Source organism: Callorhinus ursinus, unplaced genomic scaffold (assembly GCF_003265705.2).
Source record: "Callorhinus ursinus isolate GAN/ISIS: 27379988/994484 unplaced genomic scaffold, GSC_fseal_2.0 scaffold14, whole genome shotgun sequence".
NCBI lineage: Eukaryota > Metazoa > Chordata > Mammalia > Carnivora > Otariidae > Callorhinus > Callorhinus ursinus.
In genome coordinates, this window is record NW_027397076.1 from 26,304,347 (window position 1) to 26,327,269 (window position 22,923).

At 34.2% G+C, this 22,923-nt stretch overlaps 1 protein-coding gene across 3 annotated transcripts in view; it reads right to left on the reverse strand.

Moving 5' to 3' along the window:
* Positions 1–22,923, reverse strand: part of PTPRQ (protein tyrosine phosphatase receptor type Q) — a 219,885-nt gene that overhangs the window by 107,330 nt on the left and 89,632 nt on the right. For all 3 annotated transcript variants that reach the window (XM_073900607.1, XM_073900608.1, XM_073900609.1), the window contains 6 exons: positions 18,371–18,539; positions 16,662–16,952; positions 16,130–16,405; positions 15,620–15,771; positions 10,962–11,103; positions 7,166–7,435 (listed from right to left, as the gene is read on the reverse strand). In XM_073900607.1, the coding sequence (XP_073756708.1) occupies positions 7,166–7,435; positions 10,962–11,103; positions 15,620–15,771; positions 16,130–16,405; positions 16,662–16,952; positions 18,371–18,539 (1,300 nt within the window). The remainder of the gene's footprint in view (positions 1–7,165; positions 7,436–10,961; positions 11,104–15,619; positions 15,772–16,129; positions 16,406–16,661; positions 16,953–18,370; positions 18,540–22,923) is intronic.

Consider the following 22,923-nt stretch of genomic DNA (forward strand, 5'->3'; position numbering starts at 1 on the left):
AAGTATTATGTTTAATACTTAAGTCTGTATGAGGGATATTTTGTAAAATACTTAAATTTCAATTAGAGTAGCAATGCTAATAGCTATTTCTTTCTGATCTGTGACAGGCAACTATAATGGCTTTTATGCTTTTAGCAATTACTGACTGGTAAGTAGAATGTGTCAATTCACTTGCTTAAGAACAAACAGGATCATGCAATTTTCCTACATGCTTGACTTCTCAACTGATGTGATGGATAAGGAGAAAAAAGTCAGTGGGATGCAGACAAAGGAAAAAGTGAACTTCTGAATTATTGCATTAATTTGCAACCCTGAGAAAAACTTTACCACCCACATTCAGTCTATTAAATGGTATTAGAGAATGGTATGCATTCTAAGTCATATAAATATTTTATTTTTTTAAAAAGCTGGTAAATGGAAATCAAATTTAGTTGTAATCACAGTTTGCCCAGTAATCTCTGCACTGCTCAGAGAGGTCCACAAAATAGGGATTCAAATAAAATACATGACAGATAAATTTCTTAAATCATTCTTAGGGGAATTGTGGTCAGGACTTTGCAGAAGAGGATTGAGAGTAAAACATATATTAATATAGATAATTTATTAAAATATATAAATGGATAAATATTATATATAATACTATTAATATATATGTTACACATATTATATATTAAAAATATACAAATACATGTATACTAATAGTTTGCCATATATGGTTTTTTCAAATAACCAAGAGTAGAAGAAAAAAGAAAAACAGGGAAATGGAACATATTCCAATTTAACCATACTGTACCATTAATACATTTGTTAGCTCAGTGGACTTCCAGTGGGTCCCTACAGATGCCTGACATCTTCTGCTGGACAAAAACAAATGAAGAAATCACTGCTGAAAATAACACTCCTAAAAACCACAATGTGTATTTTACTTTTCCTCAAAATTAAGTTTTGGGCATCCAAGGGATATAGCTAATTTTTCTCTCTTGATTCTAAATTACTGAACTTGGAAGAGCTTTGAAAAAATCCAAACTATAAAATTATCTTCAAGAAAAAAAGTGTTTTAAAAACTCAATATTAAATCACCACATTTACTAAGATTTGAAAATAATAGGGATAAGTACATGCATTTTGAGCTAATACGAGATTCTAAAAGTTCAGTCCTGTGTGCACATGAACTTGCTATAATATTTTTATTGGTACATATGATATATTTTGACATAAAATACTGTTAAAAGTACCAAGGTTTGGGTTCTTCATCTGTATTTGCCCTATTCCAACATGTTTGACTGTGACAGTGGAACCAGCTTAGACACCAAATACTAATCTTCTCATAAATTCAGTCGTCATGATGCATGTTTAACTGTGTCCAGATATGACCGAGTTTACACTGAGAAAAATACCCAATAATCCCTGGAAGGAATGTTAAGGTCAGACACCAGGCAGTAAGAGAGTGAGCCAAATTTGATTTTACTTTATGTCAAAAATAAGTACAGAGTCAGTGACTCAGAGCTGACTATACACCATGACTAATCTTAGACCACTATAAATTAGAAGTTTGCGGCAGCTATAAAACTGTTTCCATTCTGAACAATGAATCTCCAGTTCTTACTAATGTCTAATCAACAAACAGTTCATGTGAACCCAGATAAAAGCAAAGTATTTACCTAAAAAATACTGTAATCAGAAATACAACTATATCCTAGACCTGAAACTTAATTTTAAAGATGAAAAAATTATTTAACTATTTTTGAAGTACCAATTAATACTTAATGTTTCATGTGAATGACTCTCCTTATTTAAAGATACTTCTATATTTGCATAGGAGAAAGTATCTATAATTTTGCCTGGTGGAAATATAGAAATAATATTTTGCAATGGAATAAAAACCTTTATGGAAAATTATAAATTTCATAAAAAAACAATTTATTTCTTTCTTCTACAAACATGTGAGTACCTGTAATTCCCAGGGTATTTGCTAGGAACTGTGAGTAAAACAAAAACAAATTAGACATAAACCCCACAAGCAAAAAGTTTACAATGGAATAGAGTGCATCTCTAATTTCAGCATTGTCCTACCCACATAAACTTATTTAAATGCAGACTTGTCTGTGATCACCAAGACAGCATGGTATTGGCACAAAAACAGACACATAGATCAATGGAACAGAATAGAGAGCCCAGATATGGACCCTCAACTCTATGGTCAACTCATCTTCGACAAAACAGGAAAAAATATCCAATGGAAAAAAGACAGTCTCTTCAATAAATGGTGCTGGGAAAATTGGACAGAAAAATTCAGAAGAATGAAACTCAACCATTTGCTTACACCATACACAAAGATAAACTCTAAATGGATGAAAAACCTCAATGAGAGTCAGGAATCCATCGAAGTCCTAGAGGAGAACATAGGCAGTAACCTCTTTGACATTGGCCACAGCAACTTCTTTCAAGACACGTCTCCAAAGGCAAGGGAAACAAAAGCAAAAATGAACTTTTGGGATTTCAACAAGATAAAAAGCTTCTGCACAACAAAGGAAAGAGTCAGCAAAACAAAGAGGCGACCCACGGAATGGGAGAAGATATTTGCAAATGACACTACAGATAAAGGGCTGATATCCAAGATCTATAAAGAACTACTCAAACCCAACACCCAAAAAACAAATAATCAAGTCAAAAAATGGGCAGAAGACATGAACAGACAGTCCTCCAAATAAGACATACAAATGGCTAACAGACACATGAAAAAATGTTCATCATCATTAGCCATCAGGGAAATTCAAATCAAAACCACTCTGAGATACCACCTTACACCAGTTAGAACGGCAAAAATTGACAAGGCAAGAAACAACAAATGTTGGAGAGGTTGTGGAGAAAGGGGAACCCTCTTACACTGTTGGTGGGAATGCAAAGTGGTACAGCCACTTTGGAAAACAGTGTGGAGGTTCCTCAAAAAGTTAAAAATAGAGCTACCCTATGACCCAGCTATTGCACTACTGGGTATTTACCCCAAAGATACAGATGTAGTAAAAAGAAGGGCCACATGCACCCCAATGTTCATAGCAGCAATGTCTGCAATAGCCAAACTGTGGAAAGAGCTGAGATGCCCTTCAACAGATGAATGGATAAAGAAGATGTGGTCCATATATACAATGGAATATTACTCAGCCATCAGAAAGGATGAATACCCAACTTTTGAATCAACAGGGATGGAACTGGAGGAGATTATGCTAAGTGAAATAAGTCAAGTAGAGAAAGTCAATTATCATATGGTTTCACTTATTTGTGGAACCTAAGGAATAGCATGGAGGACATTAGGAGAAGGAAGGGAAAAAATGAAGGGGAGGAAACCAGAGGGGGAGATGAACCATGAGAGACTATGGACTCCTGGAAATAAACTGAGCATTTTAGAGGGCAAGGGGTGAAGGGATGGGTTAGCTCGGTGATAGGTATTAGGGAGGGCACGTATGCATGGAGCACCATGCATGGAGCACCGGGTGTTATGCACAAACAATGAATCATGGAACACTACATCAAAAACTAATGATGTAATGTATGGTGAATCACATAACATAATAAAAAAATTTTTTTTAAATAAATAAATAAATGCAGACTTGTTGTGAGTCTTACTTTCCAAATTCTGATTCCACAGGTCTGGAGTAGGGCCTCAGGGATATACATTCTGATGCAGGGATTAGAAGTCTAAACTTTGAAAGGCATTTTTCTTCAGTAGTGAGTACATAGCACACAGTACCATATCTGCCTAATTCATCGATTTAGAGTCCCCTCAACTTTCACTCATGTAGTCTTTTAACCCCGAGTTAAGATCGAATTCAAATACTTATTTTTTTTTATTTTTTACAAAGACCTGTACCTTACATTCAGGTGTCTCTGTATCAAATGCATATTACTATTTTGATTATTTGTCTCAGTTCTACTAACTGAACTTCTGCTTTGTTCCTGTGATGAAGCACTTACCTTGAGTACCAATGGACTCAGTAATGAGTCTTCTGCCTCATTTTCAGTCTTGAACCTCTCATTTATCTCAGAATTATTGTGCTGTCTTTTTTTCCAGTTCTCTGAGGCTCAGCTCCTGTACAATGATCAAGACCATTGTACCTGATGCTAGACCATCGGCCTGGACTTGAACATATTTCCTTCTGTTAGATTCTACATAGCAATAGTCTGCTGCCCACTTACTAGGGAAATACCTATTACTCCTTTCTGGACCTCTCTGACACTGCCTGTCCTCACTGCTACATATTATCAACCATCAAAGTTCATGGGTAATCTACTCCAGTATTTCCCCAAATTTACAGAGCATCAGATCACCTAGAGAGATGCTTAAAAGTACAGATTCTTGGGCATCACCTCTTGAGGCTGTGATTCAGCAAGTATGGAGTGAAGTCTGTGGCTTTAAAGCTTGGCATATCATTGAAGAATTTAAAACACACACACACCCACCCACCCACCCCCCACACACACACTTAAACTGGGCTTTTAAGAATGAATACAATTTTGTATGACATAAAAAAGGAAAAGGACAATATAGCTACAGGAAGCAAAGCAATTTGATCATGAGAAAGTGTTGGGTAGGTTTAAAAAGAGTGAGTCTAATCAATTATTAGCCCCATAGCAAGTGGCAAGAGTTTAATAAATGTTCTTTGAATTGAATACATGAAGTCTAATGCACTGAAAAAATGGAAGTTTGGCTAGAGGCATCAGCTAGATGAGGAAACGCAGTGGAGGGACATAAGAATGAAAAGCTAGACAGAAGTCAGATTCTAATTGGTGATAAATTCTGGGATGCATTTTCTAGACAACAAGAATAAGTAAAACATTTGGAGTATCCTGGGTCATCTCCTACACCTTGTACCTTTCATTCTTATCTCTATGCTTCAAATACCCAAATCTATATGTCTAACTTTTACCCTCAGATAATAAACTTCAACTGCCAACACATAAATGCTCTAAATTGTGTATTAGAGACAATTCAATCAAAGTAAGTAGGTAGGAAGAAAAGACTGCTGGGCGAGCTGGATGAGGGTGTGTGGTAAGGCTACTTGAGGGTATTATTACAGGAAGCAACGAGAATCTGATGCAAAATGGGGCAGTCAAGTTGAAGAAGGAGCAGATTGCAGAACCATGGCAGAGACGGAATTAATAAGATCTGATTTTATGTAGGAGAGATGGGAGCAAGAATCACATATAAATATGAGGCTTGGTGTCCAAATGATTATAAAGTACAGGCATAGAAGAGAAGAATTCATGTAGCATAAATTCCATGTGAAGATGTTTAGGGTTGATACGCCAACCAGTTCCTTAGCTGAAATTTTCTAATAATTTATGTGTGTGTGTTTGTGTGCGTGTGTGAGAGAGAGATAGAAGAGGATAAAATGCAGGAGAAAGTAGATTGAATTGATGAAGTGATGTTCTAGAGGAGATATGATATTGAAACAAAAATAAACAGATTCCTGAAAAGAAGAAAGCAATGACACCCCTGAGAGGCTATCTTGAGAGCATAAATAAAGATATGGGAAAATTTTGAAGGAGGTCAAGTCAGTATCACTGATGTAGTAAAATGAATAATCACATCAAATATAGATGAGAGTGTGGGTAAATTATGTTCAAAATGAGAGCAGAATTCTGCTATGGAAAATTGAAAGAATGTAAACAAAGGATGTATAGAAGATTATGGAGCAGGTAGGAGAGTTAGAAAAGGTTAATTTATAGCTGAAACAGGTAAATAATTTCTGGGTTTTTTTTTTATAGCACTAGTCTTCAGCCAGCATCTGGTGAAAACAAACAATGGAATTCTCTGAGTTGGGAAACCCCTGGAAGATGAGTCACAGTGGACTGGTTTGAGATGTAAGGAGTAAGAGGCAGGTGTTGCTGAAAAGCATCAATTCCAGCTGAACAGGGAGAACGCTGAAGTCTGAAGAAGTGTTGCACTGAAAGAATGAGAAGGAAAGGATGCTGATTAGGATGCTGAAACCAGGGAGAAGGTACACCATGTCTCAAAGTTCTGTGGTTTACCGCCTCAAGGATAGAGAAGTGGAGTAAAATTGGGTGATGCTGATTTCAAAAGGCAGAAGGAATTAAAAGATGCTACCAAGATAACAGATCTGGATGTGCCCGAAGGAAACAATTATGCCATTACCCACAGTCCCTGTTAGGACTTCCAGAGAAGTAGTATCATCAGGAAGGAATCAGACTTACATTTATATGAGCAGGTACAATACTGGAAAAGGTAGAAGGATGAAGGAGATTATGACGTAGGTCAGACCAGTGTGAGGGAGGGCAAGAGTTTTCTTCTTTGTGGACTAGAGCTTAGTGAACTGGATGTTTTTATTCAAATAATATACAAGATTAGGGCTAGTATATAGGAAAACAAATAGATGAAAGAGAGTTTGACACTGCCAGCTATGGAATTCAGGGAAGTATCTAGAAGTCCATAAAATCAATTAAGTAAAAAAGAGATAAATATCAAAATGTTTACATGTTCACTCCATATTTTAAATTATGAGAAAGCATAATTCGATAAGCTCAGAGTTTGGATAATAAGAAATATTTATGGAAATACAGTAGAACAGATTTGCTCTCTTCTTTCCTCCTTTTAATCTCCTAATGTTGTGGAGAGGGGTCAATGTACTACACAGCTACTACTCAGGTAACACATGTCATAAAAATGTATGTGTTACATTTTAAAATATTTCTTTCATATCTTCAGATAAATGTGCTATAAAGACAAATACCACATGAATTCACTCATATGTGAAACTTAAGAAACAAAACAGATGAACAGAGGAGAAAAAAAAAGAGAGAGAGAGGCAAAGCAGGAAACAGACCCTTAATTATAGAGAACAAACTGAGGGTTGCTGGAAGGGAGGTGGCTGGGGGATGGGCTAGATGAGTGATGGGGATTTAGGAGGGCACTTGTGATGAGCACTGGGTGTTGTAGGTAAATGAAGAATCACTAAATCCTACATCTGAAACTAATATTACATTGTTAACTGGAATTTAAATAAACCTTGAAAGAAAAGAAAAAGATTACAACTGGTGTTGACAAATGTAGGACACAGGCCACAGACAGTTACTTGTTTTGGGTGTTAGGTACCTCGTTCAGGTAAATTACCTGCTTCATATTAGTTACATGTTTCACAGTAGTTACCTGCTTCAGGTAGTGTGCTGATGTTGCATGTTTTTTCATCACCTTCACCAGCTGAGGTTGAAGCTCTTATTTTAAAGACATATGAGGTATTGGCAAGAAGTTTCCCGAAAGTATACATATGATCTTGGGGAGAGACTCTTGTAGAATTCCTTTCAACTGTTATCACATAATGAATAATTATTCCATTTGCCTTTTTGGGCGGATCCCACTTCACTAAAGCCGACTGCCAGCTAGTTGCCAAACACCGTATGTTCTGTACAGCATCTGGAACTTAAAAGATAAACAAACGCCCAAAGTTAAAATTTATACACATATAGTAAATGATTTCATTACCTGATTGCTATATAAAATCATGTTTAGGAGTTGAGACCAAATAAAAATTTAATATATCAAACTTGCAATGTGTGCTCAATAACTTCTTAACATAGACTGAATCAAATGGCAGTTGGCTCATTTTCTATGCTATTATGTTAATCCTTAACAATAGTGAGCCAATTACTGACTATTTTCCCAGGCCCAAGCAGCAATCGTCCTCAAATCCTGAGAACCAACTAACTGTATAGCCTCAAGCTCAGGCAGTGGTTGAAGCCTGCCCTCTTTATCTCTTAACCTGAAAGGAGTAGTCTTAGTAATACTTTTTTTAAAGAACATTTTTATGGAAAACATAGATGTAGGTACCTCCATGATTGACACATCTGGGCCTAACATTGTTAGGAGACAGTTGGACAGTTAGGTAGTCAGGGTGATGGTCCCCAATGAGAAAATATGTAGTCAGGACAGCTAAAATAAAACAGTACTAACATCTGGTTTTGCAGCTTAGACAGGACCGCACTGACATTCTGCTTTGCAACCTTTGCAGAAATGACTTCTGCAAAATGTCCTAAAATAAGACAACTAACCACAAAGCATATGTCAATATCATGAGCAAGGGGCAGTTAAGACATAAGCCCCCAGATATCAGCCAAAACAGACCATCAGCATGTGGACATTAACCTAATATGTAGACAGAAATGTGATCAAAGCCCTGGTTGGCATGACTCAGCACACCCTGATTGCTGAAGATAGTTCTGCAAAAGAGCTCATAAAAACCCTTAAACTTAGAAACTCGGAGGGCAACCCTCTCAGGTCCCCTCCCTCTCTGGGAGCTTTATACTCTTGTTCAATAAACTTTGCTTTGGGGCTCAACACTCTTTGTCTGGTCTACCTTTTCATTCTTCAAAGTGGCGTGACCAAGAACCCAGGGCACTAAAGGCAGAGAATTCCTGCAACAACAGTACTAGGAAACATGCAATCAATTTAGGGATTTTGTTTTTACAACTGGTAGGCTTCTTTGGAAGAGTTGTGAAGAACTGATCCCTCAGGATCTTTTAAAAAGTCATTGGAGGGAAGATTTAATCAGTCCCAGTTTTTAATTCAGTCCTAGTTTTTTTCTAGAACTTCTATGAATTTACTCGGAAGTAACCCAATTTCTCAGAGGCTCACTATATCTTGTGGACCTGGTTGAAGAGCAGTACCCCAGCCCATCAAAGTGACTGCAGATTAGAGAGACTGGCTACTTCCCATGGAAATGTCCAATTATGTAATGCCCCCTAATATTGGCATAGCTTTTCTTATTATAGTAAAAAGAGGATGCTAGAAGGAAAATTCGCATATCATCATTTTGTGGATTATAAAGAAGTAGTGGAGTATAAAGAATTTGTGGAGTATAAAGAAGTATAAACAACTTGCTGTCATTACGCAAAACATAGTTATTTAAAGAATACTCAAGTATTATCTGATTTTTCGTCTGACCTAAATTTATCTTTACAAATCCTTCTTCCTTTGTAAGATAAAGACATCAGAACTAAAGGATGTGTGGCTTTTAAAATGAAAGAAAAAACAATTTCTCAGCTGATCTAGTGTTCTGGCAATTAAATATTATTAATTATTTGTTTCCTTCTTTTCAAAAATATATAATATTTTCATAAAGTAAATTAGGAGACAGTTGACACTTTGCTTAAGTTTAATTTATAAACCCAGATTTTGTGAATATCTATTTCACTGACTGTAAATCAAAAAATAATTAACCAGTGATATTTAACACTTAAAGTTGAAAATTTTCTTTTATTTAACCAATCAAGGCATAGAATTGTATGCAATAATTTGATTTTATTGATAAAAGTATCTACTGTGTTACTGTCTACAAGATTAGCCTTGATTTTTACTAAACCGATACATGTATAAATTGTTAAAGTGTTTTTCTTGTTTATAAATTTGGCATTTGCATATAATATGTAAATTATCATTTATAATATAACCATTTCCTACAGTCATGTCTACCCTTCACTAGAGGTCAGAAACTAATGTTCTAATTCAGTTTCTTCGCTAACTTTTTCAGACCTTTTTATCTAAACTGCCTGAATCATGTTTTTTCTCATCTGTAATACGAGAATGGGGCAACAGTAATATTTTTTTGACCACTAAATGTGTCCAACACTCTAATAAGAACTTTATGTGGATCTTTTAAAATATTTTGCACCACAACCTTACAGGTGGCTACTGCTAATATGTGTTTCTTTTCAGTTAAGAACATAGAGCTCAGAGGACTCATGGACCTTTGCAAGGTTATACAGCTAGTAAACTTGTATTCAAATCCAGACACTGACTTCAAAGCATGCACTTTTATCCACAATAAATATTGTCTTAGCCTGTCTTATAGGAATGCTATGGGAAAAAAGTCTCAGATATTCATAAATTAATGCAAAAATGACTAATTTATCAGTGAGTGCTCCCCAGTTTCAATTTAGAGATTCACTAAAGCAAGAGGAAGTACATCTAAAGGTACAAAAAAAAAAAATAACTAGAGCAATATCTTGTGCTCACTCAATAATCATTGATGAAAAAAGTGAGGAAGAGGTGCCTTTAAACATATGGTCCAGTTGAGAGAAGGAAAAGTGCATTTCTAAGCCACCCATGAAATAGATCATAAATGAAAACTATCCAGTACACAAGCAAAGGTGAGCTTTGGCGTGGATATGACATGTAGGTAAGTTGTTTAATTAAACCAGTGGTATTTCATAGTCTTCATAATCCCCCCCACGTTACAAATGGACTACGGGAAAGTAGAAGTTTACATAATGACCAGTGGTCTTCACGTGTCACAATATATCTTCTTTAAAAAACCATTGGTATCGCTTCATGTAAATATAAACCAACCTGTTAAAAGTGGCTACTGGTTGGTTTCTCTTCCCTCCCCCAACCCCAGCTGTCTCAGTTGATACTAAGAATTTAGGAAACAAAACAAACGAGAAAGGGAAATTAAAAAAGGGGGAGAGAGTCAAACCAAGAAATAGACTCTTAACTATAGAGAACTGTTGGTCACTAGAGGGGAGGTGAGTGGGGTTGGGTGAAATAGGTGATGGGGATTAAGGGGGGCCCTTGTGATGAGTACCTGGTGTTATATGGAAGTACTGAATCACTATTGTATACCTAAACTAATATTACCTTGTATGTTAACTAACTGGAATTTAAATAAAAACTTTATATAAAAAAAGAATTAGGTAGTTTTTACAGATACCTAGAAACTCCTTTATTCCTAAACGATTCCTTGATTTCAATTTCCTCAGTTCAAAAGGAAAAACCACGTGTAACTATATATATATTTGCACACAAGACCCAGCCTACTGTTAAAGGCCTGAAATTCAACTTCCCTTTGAATGCACTATTAAATGATGATACTTTATCACATAAACCAAAAGGAAAGGAAAAGTGTTAAATACAAAGTGAAACATTTTAGGATCAAAAAACTGTGTCTCACCTGATTCTTGAGTTGTGAATTTTACTACATTACTAAACTGATTGCCATTTCCGACTTTTGTAAAGGCAGATATGCTGACAGAATAGGTGCTGACTGGTTCCAGTCCAAAAAGTTGGGCTTCAGTTTGAACACCTGAAATATTCTGAAAAGCAGGAAAAAATTCTTTGTCACGATGCATCACCAAAAATTTGTAACTGGAAGAAATATTTTATTAAAGTTATGCTGTCTATGTTTAATAAGCATGGGTATTTTCAGTTAAAACAAATATTAAACATTTTTTTGTGCCACTGGGTGTGATCATATGATGATATAGGATGAACTGGGCACCCTCTCAGCCCTGAAGAATCTCATAATGGTCATGTTTTTAATTTTTTTTTAATGTTAGAGTATTTTGTTTTCATTTTGTCTCCCTAACACTTGCTTGGATTAATATACTGATTACTTCCTTTAAATTTGCAAAACTGAAAGTCCCCAACTTAAACTTATGGGTGGTTGACAATGTTAGATTATTCTTGAATTCATCTAGAGTCATTTTTTAAAACCCAGTAATACTATGTAAATCAATTTATTCGTCAGCTACTTCTTGCTAGGCACTGGGAATACAACAGCTAATAAAACAAAATCTCTGCTCTCGTGAAGCTTAAATTATGAGTTTTCTCAGACAACTCCTAAATTTTACCCAATTTCTTAGGAAAAGGAAAAAAGGAAAACAGTTATCACAACTGCTCAAGGAAGGATATGTGTTCACATAGAAAAATTTACCATTAAGTATAAAGTCTTCATTCAAAGATAATTGTCAAAACTGAGAGATCAATTAAGACTAATCTGTTATCCCTATGGAAAGAGAAGACAATCTCCTATGATGGTATAATTTTAAAAATACTGTATTTTATCTGACCCAAAATACAAACCATTTTGACTTATTTATTAAACATTTCAGTAACAGAAATTTAGTAAGAATACTAACTCGCAGGGAGTTACAGTTTAGTCACATTTTAAATTAAATCATATTTTAAATTAATATTCCAAGTCATTCATATACTTTAGGGACTCATTCTGTTACACTATTGCCTTCCATTCTTTCACACTTACTATTTATAAAGCATACTGTTAGATAACCAGGAGATTACAAAGATACACATAAATAAATACATGGTTCCTGTGATCAAGGAATTTTTATATTAAACAAAGAAATCTATCAACAAATATTTACTGAGGAGAAATTAACACAACTAGGTAAATTTCGACTTGGATTAGGAAGGGCTCGTATCCAGAGAAGTGACTGAACCCGAGATTATAATAAAAAACGTGAGCAGCTTACTGGACAGTGATTTACCTAAGAGTAAGTTGTAAGAGGGAGACATGAGTGAGGAATATTTGCAAACATTTTAACAGAACTTTTTAATGAATAAACAATTTCTTTCCATATATGTGAGTGAGCCAAGTTACCAGTAGACCTGGATCTAACTGGTCTCCATGTGGACCACACTGGATTGACTGCAATGGTAGGAATATTTGTGGGTGGTTCTGGAATTATTCTGCCTCCACAAACCCACATATAATTTGAAAGGATAAAAAGGAAAAGAAATAGAAACTGATAGGACAGAGGTAGAAGAAGACACAGAAAGGGAAATAGGACAATACACTTGGAAAGGAAATAAGGTGGCATGAAGTACATGTAAAGGAACTTAAAATAGACTATGAAGGGGTGCCCGCGTGGCTCAGTCGATTAAGTGCCCAACTCGGCTTTTGCTCAGATCATGAGCTCAGGGTCCTGAAACTGAGCCTTGCCTCGGGCTCCAACTTCAGCAGGGAGTCTGCTTCTTTCCCTCTCTCTCTCTGTCCTCCCCATTCTCATGTGTATGCTCTCTCTCTAAAATAAATAAATATCTTTTTAAAAAAGAAGACTATGAAAATTGACAGAAGAGAAAATGGATGTAAAAAGGAGTAACTAAAAGTAGTAAATTTTTTTAAATTTAATTTTATTATGTTATGTTAATCACCATACATCATTAGTTTTTGATGTAGTGTTCCATGATTCATTGTTTGTGTATAACACCCAGTGCTCCATTCAATACGTGCCCTCTTTAATACCCATTACCATACTAACCCATCCCCCCATCCCTCTTCCCTCGAGAACCCTCAGTTTGTTTCTCAGAGCCCACAGTCTCTCATGGTTCGTCTCCCCCTCCAACTTCCCCCCCTTCATTTTTCCCTTCCTACTATCTTTTTTTTTCTTTTTAACATATAAGGTTTCAGAGGTACAGGTCTGTGATTCATCAGTCTTACACAATTCACAACACTCACCATAACACATACCCTCCCCAATGTCTATCACCCAGTCACCCCGTCCCGCCCATCAGACAACAAAAAGAAATAAAAGGCATCTGAATCAGCAAAGAAGAAGTCAAACTCTCACTCTTTGCAGATGATATGATACTTTATGTGGAAAACCCAAAAGACTCCACCCCAAAACTGCTAGAACTCATTCAGGAATTCAGTAAAGTGGCAGGATATAAAAACAATGCACAGAAATCAGTGGCATTCCCATACACCAACAACAAAACAGAAGAGAGAGAAATTAAGGAGTCGATCCCATTTACAATTGTACCCAAAACCATAAGATACCTAGGAATAAATCTAACCAAAGAGGTAAAGGATCTGTACCCAGAAAACTATAAAATACTCATGAAAGAAATTGAGGAAGACACAAAGAAATGGAAAAACGTTCCATGCTCATGCATTGGAAGAATAAATATTGTGAAGATGTCAATGCTACCTAGAGCAATCTACACATTCAATGCAATCCCTATCAAAATACCATCCACTTTTATCAAAGAAATGGAACAAATAATCCTAAAATTTGTATGGAACCAGAAAAGATCCCGAATAGCCACAGGAATGTTGAAAAAGAAAAGCAAAGCTGGTGGCATCACAATTCTGGACTTCAAGCTCTATTACAAAGCTGTCATCATCAAGACAGTATGGTACTGGCACAAAAACAGACACATAGATCAATGGAACAGAATAGAGAGCTCAAATATGGACCTCAACAATATGGTCAACTAATCTTCGACAAAGCAGGAAAGAATGTCCAATGGATAAAAGTAGTAAATTTTAAAGAAAAACTATTCCCTCAATTAAAAGTGGTACATTTAATATTCATAGCATAAAGGTTATATGTTTGCTACTGGTGAAATTTTAATGGTAGCATTTCTTCTGAAAAATCAAGATGTTTAAAAATTTTAGAATATAACTTCTCATATTCAGTTAAAGGTATACTGTCATTTCATGCCATAGTGTTATGACAATGCTGGATGGATTTTTTTAAATCTTTTTTAAAATAACAACAGCTAATACATTTAACATGTGCTAAAGATTATTCTAAATGCTTGATATAGATTTTCCCTTTATAATCCTCACTTTTTAACGTATGCATCTTTATAGCTCCCATTTTGCACTTGAAGAAACTAAGTCAGAAGAGATTAAGCAACTGCTATAATGCAGCACATTAAGTCTCAAAATGTGATTGCAGTAAGAAAATGACTGCTTTTTACTTTTTGATATACATTTCCCAGTGACCCACACAGATAAAATAAACAAAAAATGGGAATATGTTAAGATTAGACTGGGGATAGTTATTAGAGGGCTAGAGACTTAGCATTATTAATTAGATTTAGAATTTAGAATTTCACACTTCTGGGGAACAGATTCCACATTTATGGAGTACTATAATTCAAATTTTACTCAGCCAATCAGATTTTAAGGTAATATCTTGATTTCCAGAAAGAAAGTCATTGCTCCTTATGACATAACCTTAACCACTGCTTTTGCTTTTTACTATTTACTTTGTAAGCTACATATGCCATAAAAATTATTTACCATCAGCAATAAATTATAATACATATAATATTGGGGACAATGTTTACTGCAGAGTTTTTTCACTCTTCTTACTGTAACTAAATAAGAGCATTCCAGTACTTCATTTGCCTTAGGGAAAAAAATACAAACACTTTCTTAAATAAATGCCAGTCATATAACATTTTTTTGGCAATTACAAGTATATATGTATACTCGAGATCCTTTGTTATATCAGTTCTTTGGGTATTTTTCATTGATTCTGGAACCTAAAAATGGAGGAGGGAAAGGGTATTTACTGTTGCAAACAAATTAGCACTGAAAGGAAAAGAATAACTATATATCTTAAAAGACCAATTAGTGTAGGATTATATTCTATCAGGGAAGATTAACAGATGTCCAGCATAAATACTTTTCTGAAAGGTTATAAACATTCACCTGGTATCTCTCTTAACAATAAATAGAAATATATTGCATTTAAGATAATAACAGGTTTTAAGTAGTCTAAAAAAATTTACTACATACTTACCAGCATTAACAAAATAATGCAATTATTTTTTAACTCATAAATATCTAGAAGTTGTAAATTCTAAGTAAATTGCTCTACAAAGTATTCACCTTCCAATCTGACAAATGTTTTCTGTGTTTTCCACAAATATCCTCAAATCGTAGGAAAAAAGATTATTTAAAAAGATGGTCCTTATTTAATTTAAAGCAGTCCATTTTCCCCGGCCTGTCAAAATACTTTAATTCAATTTTTGAATTTTTGAGATTAACTTATACTGTTATAATCAACCTACCTTATAAAATATAGTATCAGTTTCATGTTCATGAATTTTTAAACTATATATTTTAACAATACCGCCTGGAACAGGACTTGGGTTCCATTTCAGCCATACAAAGTCTGAAGTGTAGTTGATTAGGGTCAAATTTTGAGGAGGTGCTAAAGGCACTGCAGGAAAACACATCATAAAACTTACATTCATAACATTTTTAGCATAAAAATATCACTGTGACTCTAGCTTCCTGAAGACACTAGTTAAGATTTCTAAAATGATGATATTTTAATTTCAGAAATAAATAGCATCAGTAATTACGTTTTTATACTTGGAACTCAGTAGTTGCAAAGTTGTTTTAAACAAACACTTCATTCTGAAGCTTGAACTAAGAAAAAAAAATGTTCAGCAAAGTAGATGAATAGTTGTTAGCCTGTTACAAATAGGTAATTGAATATCCTTTCAATTTCCATGCTGTTCCTTAAAAAGAGAGAGCAAGGCTGCAACAGTGAAGAGGTATGGATTCCGGCTTACCTGACTCGTCTGTGTCAAAGAAAAGAGTACTGGAAGGACCAAGTCCTTTTATAGTTCTTGCAGCGGCAAAAAAACTATATAATGTAAATGGTGAAAGCTCTTCCAATATTAGATAATTATCAGAAGTAACGAAAGAATAATTTTCATTTGGTCCTTGTAAAGTTAAATCATAACTTATTATTGCACCATTTGGCTTTACTGGGGGATCCCATGATAAGAGAACTGAGGTAGAGGAAAGGTTTTTAAAAGTGTTGATTATTGGTGAAGTTTCTGGGACTATAAAAGAAAAAAAGAATATTAAATGAAACAAAGTGAATTAGCATTAAAAAGAAGAGGCTTTAATAATGATGGGACTTAATTTTATTAGCAGGTAATTATTTTAATTTTAAAAAATATAGAGTTATGTTTATTGAAAGGCTAATTATTTGAGAACAAACAGATTCTGTATAAGAATGATGCTTTCTATCAAAAAGCAATAAAAATAAGAGAACAGCAACAATCTGCTTATAGGCAATAAAAGGGTCCAGCCTACCATCTTCTTCAGTTTTGATGTGTAGCTGGGCAGTATAGGTATCAGAGAATCCCTTTTCTGTTGATGGAGTGATTTTTAATATATAATCAGTATATTTTTCCAGATTATCAAAATACATGCTTCTCTCATATGTAACAAGAAGTGGTCTCACATGATGAGGAGTCTGCTGTAAGCTCAGAGAAACATAGTAGAAGACTAGACCATTTGGTTGAGATGGCGGGCTCCAGCTTACATTTATTGCAGTTGACGAAATGGACTTGTAAGTTAGGTTTCCAACAAACCCTTCAGGTACTATGGTAGGTAACGTGCAAAATATAAAAATTATCAGTCACCCTAAATAAAATTTGAGTAAATTTACAAACTGAGAGTAATTGTTGAAATGGCATCTTTTATGCCATCAGCTCTTACATTGTTTAAATGCAGATGTAGTAATACCACCTATTACAAAGTATCATTACAAAATAATTATATTAAAAATGATTCAAAATATAAACCCTGTCATCTTTAATATGTGTGAGAATTGCTTTATATAATATTCTCTTGTCTTTTCTTTCCTACAACATGGAGATTATCCATGTATTATACATGTATGACTGTGTATATATACTCAGATATTTAAATATTTGATAATGTATATTGTCTAAACAATATTTTTATTTTCTGTCTTCTAAAGATTATCTTTATCATACATATATCACATCTAGGACCTCTCACCTGCAACTGTGCACAGTAAGTGTTTATTATTCATGGTGCTATAATAGTCACTGATGAAACTTCTAGGTTGGTGAAAATATGGGGACAGATCTGCATTTAAAGAATGCCTGAAATGATATTGACCACATACTGCACTAAAACACTTTGCTAAAGACTCTGCAAGCACATATTTTCACATATTTTTTCATATGTTATTCTGTTGCTCAATGTGTAAACGATTTAAAAGACTGTTCTAACAAGGAAAGCATTCATTCCTCCTACTTACTGGGTTTGCCAGTTTACAATCTTAAGACAATAAACACAGAATCTTACTATCAGCAGAAGTTTAGGTCAATACCATTTCTCAATAAGAGACTAGTCTTTAAGAAATAAAAGGACACCAGAAACAAGAAGAAATAGGCAATGATTTATGTATCACTGTATTCTTGAACCTGAAACCTAAAAAACATCAAGCACTTCAATCATTAGAGTTTTCTGAATCCTCAGCACAAACAGGATACTGCTGACGCTGTATACAAGAAACTTCTGGGATTAAAAAAAGTAAAGATATTCCAGGTATCTGAGTCAAAATCACAATAAGAACAAAGATGTTGTATAGAGTCCTATATGGACTCAAAGGCTGAAATGGAAGTTGCTAGATTACAAAAAAAAAAAAAGTATTTAAAGCAGAGGAACAAGTATATTAAGTATTGGAAAATCCATCCATGTATACAACAGTATTTTTCAGGCTTATAACTGGATGGTTGTGACATCCTTTGAAGAAATAAAAGTGACAGGTTTTCATGAATGGTAGCAGTTTTAATGAATAGAAAAGGCTGTTATTATTGTAATAGTTTTACAGCAACATTAAATACATTTTCAAACTTCTATAATAGTTAATGTGCCTAAATAAATTACAGATTTTACTAGCAATATATACAAATAGAAAAAAGGTTCTGAAATAAAGTTTTAAATTAATCCTATTAAAGATTAATAAATGCTTTTTGTTTACATACTGTCTTGATCTGTGTATACTTGAACTATGTCACTGCTTTTATTCCCATTTCCAACTGAAGTACTTGCTGTTACCCAAAATGTATAGTAGCTGAATATTGCCAGTTTCTCTATTATTGCAGATACGGTCATATTGTCAAAGTCATTGGTTACTTCATGGAGTGTAAAATTCTGAAAAATAAACATATTATTTTAATTGTTCAGAATATAGTTTTTAGTACACAGGCACATCTCAAAATAATTATTATCCATGAATTGGTTGTCTCATTACTTTAATATGCCAATTTGAGAAAAATCAACATAGAAAATTTTAGTGCAATAATTAAACTGGAAATATGTTGTACTAAAAGAGGAATGGATGATAGTAGTTTTTATCATAAAACCAACATACAGAATAGCAAAGAGCAGAAATTTCCAGCTTAAGGAGAACGTTCAGCAGCCAACTGAAAATGCTACAACTGTACAGTGTCAGTTTTCCTTATAAAACATTCAAGTATTTTTCAAAACTCTGACATATATTTTTGAACAAGTTTAGGATTATTATAAAAGCTTTTATTTTTTTCTTCCTGCTAGTGATGAAGAAATTATGAAAGTATTCACCTCTTTCTCTCAACTCAAATGGTTATTATTCATCCTTAATGAGGCTTTTTTTTTCTTTAATCATGGGGAGAAGTAGGAAGTCCATTAGATGCATTTTCTTCCTTATAAGCAGAGTAAGAGCAATTTTAAAATTCTTTTGCCTGACTCCTAGTTATATTTGTCCTAAGGCATTTTTTGATGATTAGGGAATTTATTTATACAATCATTTCCTTTCTGATCATATTTTAAACACAAAACACATAGTTAAAACCAATTATAAAATAAAGGAAAATAGACTTAAAAATTTTGTAGCCAATTAGTATGAATAAGTCTTAATAATAATGTGCATCTACACCAAGAAAGCTCAATCATTCCAATCCATACAAAGCTTTGAGCTTCCTATAGATCTAAATTCAATTCTAGCAGAGTAACCCTCAATAAATCATCTCAACTCAAAGCTTTTCCTTCCTCATGTATAAAATAGGAAAAATTATTTCTCCTTCACAGAGAGATTTTGAGGATTAGATGATATGGAAGCACATAAAACAATATCATATCTGGTACACAATTAAAAGCACAATAAATGATAATTAGTTAATTTAAATGAAAAACATAGGGTAATCTGGGGCACTTGGGTGGCTCAGTCAGTTAAACATCCAACTCTTTTTTTTATTTCATTTATTTATTTGGTACAGAGGGAGGAAAGAGAGAGAGGCAGAGGGAGAGGGAGAGGCAGACTCCCCACCTAGCAGGGAACCTGAGGTGGGACTCAATTCCAGGACCCTGGGATCATGACCTGAGCCAAAGGCAGACGCCTAGCTGACTGAGCCACCCAGGCACCCCAAGCATCCGACTCTTGATTTTGGCTGGGGTCATGATCTCATTGTCCTGGAATGAGCCCCCACGTTGGGCTCTATGCTCAGTGGGGAGTCTGCTTGAGATTCTCTCTCTCCCTCCCTCTCTCAGTGCCCCTCCCCCTGCTCTCACACACACACTCTCTCTCTCTCAAATAAATAAATAAATCTAAATGAAAAACTTAGGGTAGTCAATTTGACTAAAGTTTATAGTTAGGATGGTTCTATAATGTATCAAAAAATTAAATTCAGCAAAGTTTTGTGGTTCTTTTGCCAGTATTTGGTGGAGAAGGGAGGGAAGAATGAGTGTAATAAAAGATCTACCTCAATTTTGTGGTTGCTTATTTAGGAACAGATAAGTTAAAACAATATAACAATTTCACACAAAATATGATCTGTAAACTTCAATATCTTTTAACATATCTATTTGACACATGGAATAACTGGCTTACATGAAGTATCTCTTAAAAATATTAATGTAATTAATTAGTCAGCCATTTAAAGATATAAGGAAATCTTGCCATTTGCGACAGCAAACATGAACCTTGAAGGCATAATGCTGAATGAAATATGTCCAACAGAGAAAGACAAATACCATATGATCCCACTCACATGTGGAATCTAAAACAAATAAAAAACCAAAACCCTGAACTCACAGATACAGAGAACAGATTGGTGGTTGCCAGAGTTGCAGGGGGGAGGGGGTGGGCAAAATGGGTGAAGGTGATCAAAAGGTACAGACTTCCAGTTATGAAATAAGTAAGTCACGAGTATGTAATGAAAAATATATTAATATAGCTTTTTGGTATAAATTTTAATTTTTCTTTGTTATAGAACTTATTCTGATTACCTGTCATAAATTACCTATTGATTACCAATAATAAATTACCTATTGATTATTCAGAAATGAATTATTCTGAAGCATCCAGAAGTCATTCCTGATGAATATGTGACTTAGCACGCCTAGACATGTAAAAAATTTGGAATTAGATCAACTGCGCAGATGATCATTTCAGTCATTTTATTTGTTTTTGGAAAAAAACTGTCTTTCAGCTCAAATTATTGAATTAAGACTTGTTACTTTGTATATATAAAAGCAGCCAGAAGTTATATAGTGAAAGCTTCCAAATTTGATGAATCCACCAGTACAGTATTCATTTAGCATTGTGTTAGTATAACAAGACCCTATGTCAGGCACAGGAGGAGATATGACATAAGTGGGTAAAAGTGAAAATGTGGAAGAGTTAATACACTCTACTAAACACAATGTGCAGCAAGCAAAGGAAAAACAAATGGTAGCAGAGAGATTAAATTCCCCAAGGTAAGAAGGAAAAATCACTTCACCACAAACTCAAATGCTCCATCATTATAACTAAGTACCAAAAATAATGTTGGTCTATTACAATAATTTTATGTTCTTTCAACTAAAAGTATTCATTGAGCATTAAACCTATGTATGATACGGTACCAGAGGACTTTGGGGGATGGAAAGATACGTGTCACATGACTCTTTTCTTCAAGTTATTTGCTATGGCATAGGAACTAAGACAAGTAAGCAGATACCAGGAATGAAAAGCAGAATATGATGTACTGTGCATGAAGTATTCTACAAAGTTCTGTGGGAAAGAGGAGGAAGAAAAAAGCGATACACTTATTTAGCTGTATAATTTTCATTTCGAGGATTTCTTCTATTCTGCCAACCCAAAATAGAAAATTAGGAAGTGAAGATGCTGTATTTAACACTAACTGGAGGAACAAATTAAAGCACGGATGAACTTCAAGCAATATGAGAAATGTTTTCACATCATTAGCCTGTGCCTTGCAGCTGTCACACTTAAAAGCATTCTTAAGATTATTTAATAAAAGATTACATTTTCTAAGATAGATGAATTATAAATGGGATGGTATCATATACCCAGGTTTGAGTAAAAAGGCTCATAAGATCATGTTGAAACTATAGTTAGATGTTTACACTTCATTATTTAGATGTGGACAAAGAGAACCAAAATAGAATTTTGTATATAGGTCATAAAATAAATTGTGCAGAGGCAAAACCTTTGCTAAGATTTAGAACTACTGATATCACTTTGCAATATTTTTGTTAAATGCATGAAAGAAGAAAAATCTTTGTTTTTGAATGGCCTCTGTGACATAATGACACATTGTTAAATTTGTAAACAACACTGTGTTAAAAATAATAATAAATTGCACACTAATCCCATTTCTTTTCTCCAAATAGGGTAGAACAAGAAGGAATAGCAAAAATTGCTTAATGTACATAGAAGCGGGGAAAAAGGATCCTCCTTTCTTCTTCTGCTCTTAAGGTATTTGTTTAAAAAGTCTACATCTATAACTACAAATATATACATATCTATGTATATCTTCATGTTTGTATAAAGTAGTTTTCCTTTTGGCATGAAGTTTTAAGTAGTCACACTTATTCAACCCCTACCTTTAGAGGGCCTTGAGCAGAATATAAAAACCAAACCAACCTTGATTTTCTCTTATTCACTGCTAGGTTAGTCCTGAGATGGCTGGTAAAATTCTGCTCTGACACTACTGATCAGCCTAAACTGCATCATAGATACACTAAAGCAAACAATACAATAAAGCATGCTTTATTTCCGGAGATTGTAAATTGTAGTATTTCTCTGAAGTTAGTTTTTTTCCAAATTATATTCCAACTCTCTCCATTCCTGATTCAATCACAACCATTCCTAATTTTTACCTTTATTAGAGTTCTATAAAATATTTAGTTTGGATAAATAAAGGATTTCTATTGAGTAAATTGAAAATACTTCTCTACATGAAATGCATTTTAGCTATTTTCATAACCATCATTCACATCAGAAAACTGCGATCCTAAAACCCTGTATACTTCAAGTTAAATAACCACATTACTAGTGGTTTTATTACATCTAATACCAAATAATAATAACAACCCCTCCTGCTGGCAGTTGAAAAATTTTTAAATTGAAAAAAAAATACACAAACACATCTAAACTTGAAAACTATTTATATTGTATACAAACAAAAGGGAAAAATTTAGCTAAGAAATAACTGAGGGTAAATTAAACCAACAATTCTTCAGAGAACACTTCTTGGAGAAGTAGAATTAAGGG